Here is a 7300-nt window from a genome sequence, read left to right on the forward strand (position 1 = left end):
ATTAATCCCACTTTTGGGGGCGATCTGGCTCGTAGGAACGGTCAAAGAGGGGGGGGGGGGGTCATCGCGGGTATCGGCAGGAGGCGAAATCACCTGTCACACTTTCTCAAAGGACGCTTGTACTGGTGCGAGCGCCGGGATCTGCAGCTCTTGCGACCGCTTTTGACGGTCTCGCAGATTAGCAGCAGCGGTCGAGATAGGGTAACGGAGACCGCCTTGTCTCCGGTGGCCGAGTTGACCCTGGATTTCCGACCCGTATTCGGCATGCAGAACGATATGTGCCCCTTAAAATCGTGGTTTAGCCCAAGGCCTCCGGAGACCGAGATTTTGACCGCCTATTGGGTGTCAGCTGCGGGCCGCCGACGGGCTGAATTCCAGTGACGTCATGCGGCGGCTCGCGCAGAGTGAAAAGTGTAAGAAGATCACTTGGTGACTTTGTGCTTGGGGGGCCTGACTGGGCCTGCCCGCAGCGAAACGGCAGTCGGCTGGTGGAGAGCGCGGTGGAGCGTGGTCCGTGCGATCTCCCATAGGCTGGCTTAAGTCTCACTGGTTGTACTCAAGGTTCGCTGATTGTGGAAACACGGCTTTTTAAGTGTCTAATCCATTCGCGGCGCTCTCTGGAGCTAACGTGGTTATCCGGTTTTGTTAGAAGTTTTTTATCTTCCTCTGTAAACAAAGGATACGTGATTCCGGCTTTGTTTGGGGGGGGGGAGGGGGCTGTCGTAATTTTTGCGCGTACTTCTCACGCTTTATTGTAGTTCAAAGTTGTATGCATGAGTTAAAATATCAGCTTCACCTATGCATAGACGCAAGGCTAGGAATCCTAGATAATAAGGGACTGTAATTCAAGTCATATTCAGGAAGTACTACTGACAAGGCATGACATATTACACAAGCTGCATCAACTGCAGCATATAAATATGATATAGCTTATTGCAGTATAATCTGTTCTGTTTGAGCATTGCTTATTGACCAATCTGGAAAAATATGACTGTGCCCAATGTCTGTATAGGCATTGATTAGTAACAGTCTACAAAAATATGCCTGTGCCTAATGTGTAAGTGATAATAATACACTGGTGACAATCAGGCACATGTTTGCACTAAACTTAATTTAGGTGGAATTGTGCTGATTTTTTTCTGCTGGAAGCATTTGTTGGGTTCTTGGTCCCCATGGCCATTATACTCCATAAAACAGTGCTTTTCTATTTCTTGAACTTGGTGGTGAGTGTGCTGAGTGCCCCAGGTTCTGGGCAGAGACACTCAGGTTCACAATGTATATGCATTTAAACTGTTGCCATAATCCTTTGACCATATTTGGCATGTTTCTGTATTTTTTTTGCAGCCTAGGTTGTAGATAATTGGGCCAGAGAAAATCCAAGACATTGGACTGAGGGGAAAAGGTGACTGTGAATGTTTGTTTCCCTACAAAAACATGAGATGATGGCATGCTTCGGGGTGGGCTTGGAGCCCTTGGTGTTAATACTGATGTTACAGAAATGTGTCATGTCTGCATCATGCCCACCACCACATTCACCCAGAGAAGAGGGTATTGTGTGCTCTGGTCATGAATGTGCATCAGTATAACAAGCACTCAAGTCACTGTTCTCATGCATTTTAAGCCTGAAGTTCCCTCTACAGGTGTAAGCCTGATGGTAGTCTTTGGGTCCTCTTGTGTCAAACTGTCAAGTGAAGGGAAGCAGACCATTGCCTTCCACCCAAAGGCCAAAGTTAAGTTCTCCAACTGTGGGAATATGTCTGCAGAGCAGAGGACAATGCTTTTAAACATTTATGGGCTGCACTGTCTTGAAACATACTTGCTACTTGCCAGTTTTGGTGGATAAATATATGCATGCTGCACAGCTGCCCCCAGTTAGCATGGTATATAGAAGTTAAAATGTGTGGTCTTACCACTTTGTTTCTTCTGATTTCAGGTGAACAGGGTGCAAATAACCCATTCTTGTCATCTGGCCTTCATTCTCAACTGTTAATTCTCACATGATTCCACTCTTTAGTCGTAGAAGATTTGCCGGCAAAAGGTGGGAGAACACAACATGTAACACTTAAGTGCTGTGTTGTGTTCTGGGCTGCCTCACTTCTGTACCAATGTTGCTGTGATGTGAAAGATCGGAACTGACGATAACACCTTGCCAATACTGGATGAGCAGTTAGCACCTTCGGCCCCCACACGGGGGTCTGGGTTGGAGTCCTGGATGTGCCATGGCCCCTGAGCACTAATATGGTCTCCACAGGTGTCAGTGCTCCTTAACAGGGTGTGCATCAACATGCACAACATTTTCTTTAAAAAAGTAGCCTTTTGTGTTAACAGAGTGACATCTGTCCATGCCGTTCTTTTCAGTTTTGAATGCTGCTCAGGTGGTTTTCATATTAGCACAGCCTGTGGATAGATAACCAGAAATTGTCTCCTCATGTTTCCCTGTAGCCTGGCACATGTTATGTATGAACATCATATGTTTCAACATCGTATGAGGCACGTGACGGGAAAAGCCTCTTCACTCTCAGCTGGATGTGAGACAACAGAACATGAATGCATGGGGGGTCAAACACCCTCAAATTTGTTTCATCATATGCTTGTGTTTCCTCCAGCATTGAATCAATAGCATCAGCATGGGTAATTCCATTCCTTAAAGTGGTACAAAGACCAAACACCCAAAATGCTAAAACCAAAACACGGGAGAGATCTTTAAGCCTGGTGGACATTGAGCATAGTGCAAAATGTGACCAAGCAAGTTACCTTTGTAACTGTTTCACTATGTATAGGACATTGTCGATATTCCCTCATCTCCTACACTGCATCCCCATTTTATTTGGGTGACATCATGCTTCTACTTTATTTGATGCGAGTTGCATCATACTTCTACTTAATTCGACGCACATTCCTGTTTTTATGCTATCATGCATAGTGAATGGACAGTTCAGCAGGACTCTGTCTTTGCCATGCTGCCCCATGCAAGGCATGTCATGCGCCAATTCTGTCTCTGCTAGCTGACGTACAGTTCTACACTTCCGCCCATAGGCAAAGGAACCTTTGAGAAAATGGGTGTGCCGAAATCAATTTTGGAGCCGATTCTCTTCATGCGTGATCATAGGGTTAATGGTTAGGATTGTCGGAAAGTGGGGCTGCCATGACACCCATGGACCGCCTCCTCCATTATTACGCCCATGCGACTCCGCCCGTTACGGTTACGCCTTCTGTTTGGGTGCTACGTGGGAGGAAAGCTTATGGGGGGGGGGGGGTGAACGCATTAGCTGTCCGCTACGATCGTCGTGCGACCCTCCCTTGGAACGATGGACGGCATCCCCGGGCGGGTTCTTGACGGTATCCGTCACTCAGTATTATAGCATTGTTGTATCTAAGGTTGGGCAATATATTTGGTTTCAGCTGTACTGAATCCGCACTTTTTGGGAGTACGGACATCGCAGACGTCAAGGGACTTGACCGGGGTCCCCTTGGGGTTCCGGTGGCGCTCTTAGGATTCTAAGATTCTGCCGCTGTACATTGAGGAGGTTTGCTAAGCAAAACAGCCGCGCGCATCTCGAGAACGGCCACTATGCCGGCACAGCACGGTACCGCCGACGCCGCTGCTGCGGCCGGCGCACGCGCTCAGTTTTTGCGCGCCTGGTCTGATGTCTGATGCGCGCCATCCGGCCGGGCGGCACGCGCGCGCATGCTCAGGCCCGCTGGTGACTGGGCCGTCTCTGTTCGCAGGCTCTGAGCGGCCACCATGATCAAACGGTCGGGGTACTTGCTTGTCCTGGTCTTTGTCCACCTAGTGTTCGGCGTGTAAGTACCGTGCCGGGCGGCTGTGGGATGCTTACGAGGGGGGGGGGGGAAGGGCTGGAATCCCGCGGGGTGGCCAGAATCATGCGGGTTTTGACGTTTTTTGGGATTCATTATGGTTGCCGTGTGCCACGTCCAGTGGTGGTGCTCATGGTTTCTCCAAATAGCTTTGAGGGGGGGGGGGGGACACCGGGTTTTGCCCCAACCCGTTATGATTTCGGCTCTAAATTTGATGGAAGGTTCTTCTGTGCAGCCTGCAATGCGCTCATTGTAATTGCTAGCACGTGTGAATAGCCTTTTAGAATTTGGGGCGGATATCATCTTTCCCATGTATAATATTTTGAGCGACATATTCGCACGCAATAGCTCTCAGTGACATTGGTTCTGAAGTTTGGTTGGGGTTTTTGTCCTTTTGTAGGGTTCTGGCTCCCTCCCAGTTTGCCTGTACCTCGTGCACTCATCTCACTAAAGAATTGCGGGAAAACTCTTAACGGTAAACAGCATGTGTTTATCGAGCATATAATTTCAGCCCTATTTACATTTCGCGTGGTCCGGTTGGGCCAGACTTATTTGGTCTGGCGCGCTGAAATAGCTTCCCATCTTAATGACATTTTGTAGCTGTAAAGCTGCAAAATGAAACGACAAGTTTCCGATCAGAGAAAAGCTTCCAGCCACAGAAGTCGCGCCAAATAGAACCGACAGCGACATTTTCATCGCAGTACTTGGCTCGACTCACTGTTCTCCATGTGTACCGTGCATGTGTGAAGAATCACCCGCGGCATTCGTATACGCTAGTGAAAACAAATTACCGTAGGCTCCTTTCTTGCAAAGTTTGGATAATTTTCATTGCTATTCAGCTGGCAACCCTGGTCCTGTTCGAACGATTCCTCACGCATTGTATATCTTGCGTGTGGAGATCTATTTCATCAATGACATATCATAAAAGGAATGCCTTCGGATATGCCGTATAAAACAACAGTTGTAGATCGACGGCGCCAGAAACGCTGCTCGGTGCCAAGATGTCTGGTACGGCTTTGCTCCTGCTCAGATGCCTGCTTGTGCTGGAGAGCACGCGGATTGCCTACTGAACGCGTCGAGGGCTTGGAGTTCTGGTCTACAGAGTGCCTACCAGCTTTGTGCGTCTCGTAAACAGTGTGGCGCAGTTACATTTGCGCCCTGCTGTTGACGCAGTTGGAAGGGCAAGAGAACCAGCTGCGGTGAACGTACTTCTGTGTAGTTTCAGCGTCATTTTTCTCGCCGTTCAGCGGCAATTCCACATGCGCGTGCCCACGTGGGTCGCTCAAGCTCAGGGATCATGAGAATTGAGCTGTGGAATTCGGAAGGCATTGGAGGCGCGCTGTTTCTACCCAAAGTCCGTGTGTGCGTCGATCAATAGTGTAGCAGCTGTGATGGCCCGAATGTTTTTGACATTGGCACACAAAAATCTCTTATGAAGTCGACCTTGTGTAGATTTTGCATGCGTGGTCTGCGCATATGGCACGCAAATGTTCAACGCAGAGTTGTACGGGTGGAAAGAGCGAATCTGCCCACGCAAGATGTGGTGACAAGTATAACTATTCAGTTGATGTGGTTCCAACACGAACCCGTAAACACAGCCGGTAACAAGCCACACGTCTCCTTTTACGTGTCTAATCGACCGGTCTTCGTTGAAATCGCTCCATCGTATGTGGACCGTCGGGACATTGCATCTACAGCGGGCGTGGAATGGGGTGGTAAGAGCGGGGGGGGGGGGGGGGAGGGGACTGTGACTCACCACCGGCTTGTGATCCGTTGCACAGCTATATCGTGTGCTCGGTGTATGAGTAAGACGCTGCTTCTGTTATGCATGTTGAGCGAAAAGCTCCGATGAACATGGGGGGAGGGCGGGGGGGGGGGGGGGCGCTTTGCCTTGCAGTCTGGACTTGTGTGTGATTCACTGCACATTTGGGTGGTGACATGCTACTGGCACTCGTCACTGACGTAACGCAGCATGCAGTTTTTGGTACACAGGTGTGGTAATGGTGTGGTATTTTAGGGTGCGTCGGCGTGGGGGCCACTTTGCGTCCATTATGGTACATGATGTGGATTGTATGCTCCGTTTGCCATTCGAAAAGCTCAGCCGTCGGCCAGTGCCACAACGCCAGTGTGCAGTGTCTGCGTGTGTCTGGCGGCCGGTCTGCAGTGTCTGTGTCTGTGTGTCTGGCGGCCGGTCTGCAGTGCCTGTGTATGTGCTCGGCGGCCGGTCTGCAGTGTCCGTGTGTGTGTGTCTGGCGGCCGGTCTGCGGTGCCTGCGTGTGTCTGACGGCCGGAGGGGGTCGGACAGTGACCTGAGCCTGTCGGCAGGTCCTGGCTGACACTGCTCAAGGTCAGCCTGGCCATCGTGCTCGTGTTCTACATCACGCTGCCGCTGGTCTACCACTTCTTCCCGACGGTGCCGCGCCACCTGGTGTTCCTGCCGTTCTGTGAGTCGCTGCCGCCGCCGCCGCCGCCGCCGCCGCTGCCGCCGCTGCCGCTGCCGCTGCCGCTGGCGGAACGCTTGGGCTTTTGTCTGATGTGCCATGAACCACGCTTTTGCGCCAGCTTGTACGCCACATGTGCTCCGAAGTGTACACAAGCTCACACTTGTATACACACAATCGAGTGTGCTGTGTGCGCCCCAAACCCAACAGAGCTGACTATGTGGCGGGGCTCCTGCTGGGGTGCCGGTAGTGTAGTGTTTAACGCATGCGTTAACCACTGCGTGCGTGAAACCAGAGGTACGGGGTTCGATTCCCCGCGGTGCCCGCCTTCCCTGCCAGGGCGAGAGGCAGGCGACACCATTTAGCCTCAGCAGCTGAGTGCGTCGTAAAGCCCCAATGACATGACACACGGGCTCCTGCTGCGGCGCTTCTTGAGTAGTACGTGGCGCCAGAAGCCCACATCCGTCGAACAAATTTCGTTGCGTGCATAGACGCGCGCGTAGCCCTTGATGTCGCCTTGCGGCCATAGCCCGGAGCCTGCGATGCCGTGATGACCGACGATGATCACACCCTGTCCCAGTGACGGCAGCAGTGGCCTCCGGCCGGGCCGACTAACCTCCGGCCCGCTTAACCCCAGTCCGTGACCCGTGTCGTGTGGCCGACAGTGCGATGGCCCCGGGGCGCGAGCTTCACCCAGCCCGCACCTAACCCCAGTCCGTGACCCGTGTCGTGTGGCCGACAGTGCGATGGCCCCGGGGCGCGAGCTTCACCCAGCCAGAGCTCTCCGGCCTGGCGGCCGCGCGCAACTTCTACGTCACCACCACGGACGGGGTGCGGCTGGGCGTCTGGTGAGTGGCGAGGCTCCGCTCCCCGCCCCGCCCGCCGGACACGCTCGGGGGCCAGCTCTGCACGCCGCAGGACCTCAGCGCGCGAGACGCTTGACACGCCCCGAGCTGTCGCCGCCGCCGTCACTGTGATGTGGAGCGGGCCTGGTGGCCGTCGTGTTCTCGTTTCTGTCCGATCGGTGCATGCCATCCGCA

General features: G+C 52.5%; 1 protein-coding gene across 1 annotated transcript; it reads left to right on the top strand.

Moving 5' to 3' along the window:
• The first annotated feature begins 489 nt into the window (after window positions 1–489).
• Window positions 490–7112, top strand: LOC119099776 (lysophosphatidylserine lipase ABHD12-like). Its single transcript, XM_037222844.1, has 5 exons — window positions 490–561; window positions 1934–2038; window positions 3730–3804; window positions 6145–6263; window positions 7003–7112. The coding sequence occupies exons 3-5, from the start codon at window positions 3746–3748 to the stop codon at window positions 7110–7112; spliced, it is 288 nt and encodes a 95-aa protein (XP_037078739.1). The 5' UTR covers window positions 490–561; window positions 1934–2038; window positions 3730–3745.
• The last annotated feature ends 188 nt before the right edge of the window (window positions 7113–7300 follow it).

Source organism: Pollicipes pollicipes, unplaced genomic scaffold (genome assembly GCF_011947565.3).
Source record: "Pollicipes pollicipes isolate AB1234 unplaced genomic scaffold, Ppol_2.1 Scaffold_2555;HRSCAF=2994_pilon_pilon_pilon, whole genome shotgun sequence".
Lineage (NCBI taxonomy): Eukaryota > Metazoa > Arthropoda > Thecostraca > Pollicipedomorpha > Pollicipedidae > Pollicipes > Pollicipes pollicipes.

Bases quoted from the DNA above. Each gene is read 5' to 3' on its own strand.
- LOC119099776 (XM_037222844.1), top strand. From the start codon at position 3,746: ATGATCAAACGGTCGGGGTACTTGCTTGTCCTGGTCTTTGTCCACCTA. The intron at 3,805-6,144 runs GTAAGTACCGTG...GCCTGTCGGCAG, and splicing joins GTCCACCTAGTGTTCGGCGT to GTCCTGGCTGACACTGCTCA. The intron at 6,264-7,002 runs GTGAGTCGCTGC...TGTGGCCGACAG, and splicing joins CCTGGTGTTCCTGCCGTTCT to TGCGATGGCCCCGGGGCGCG.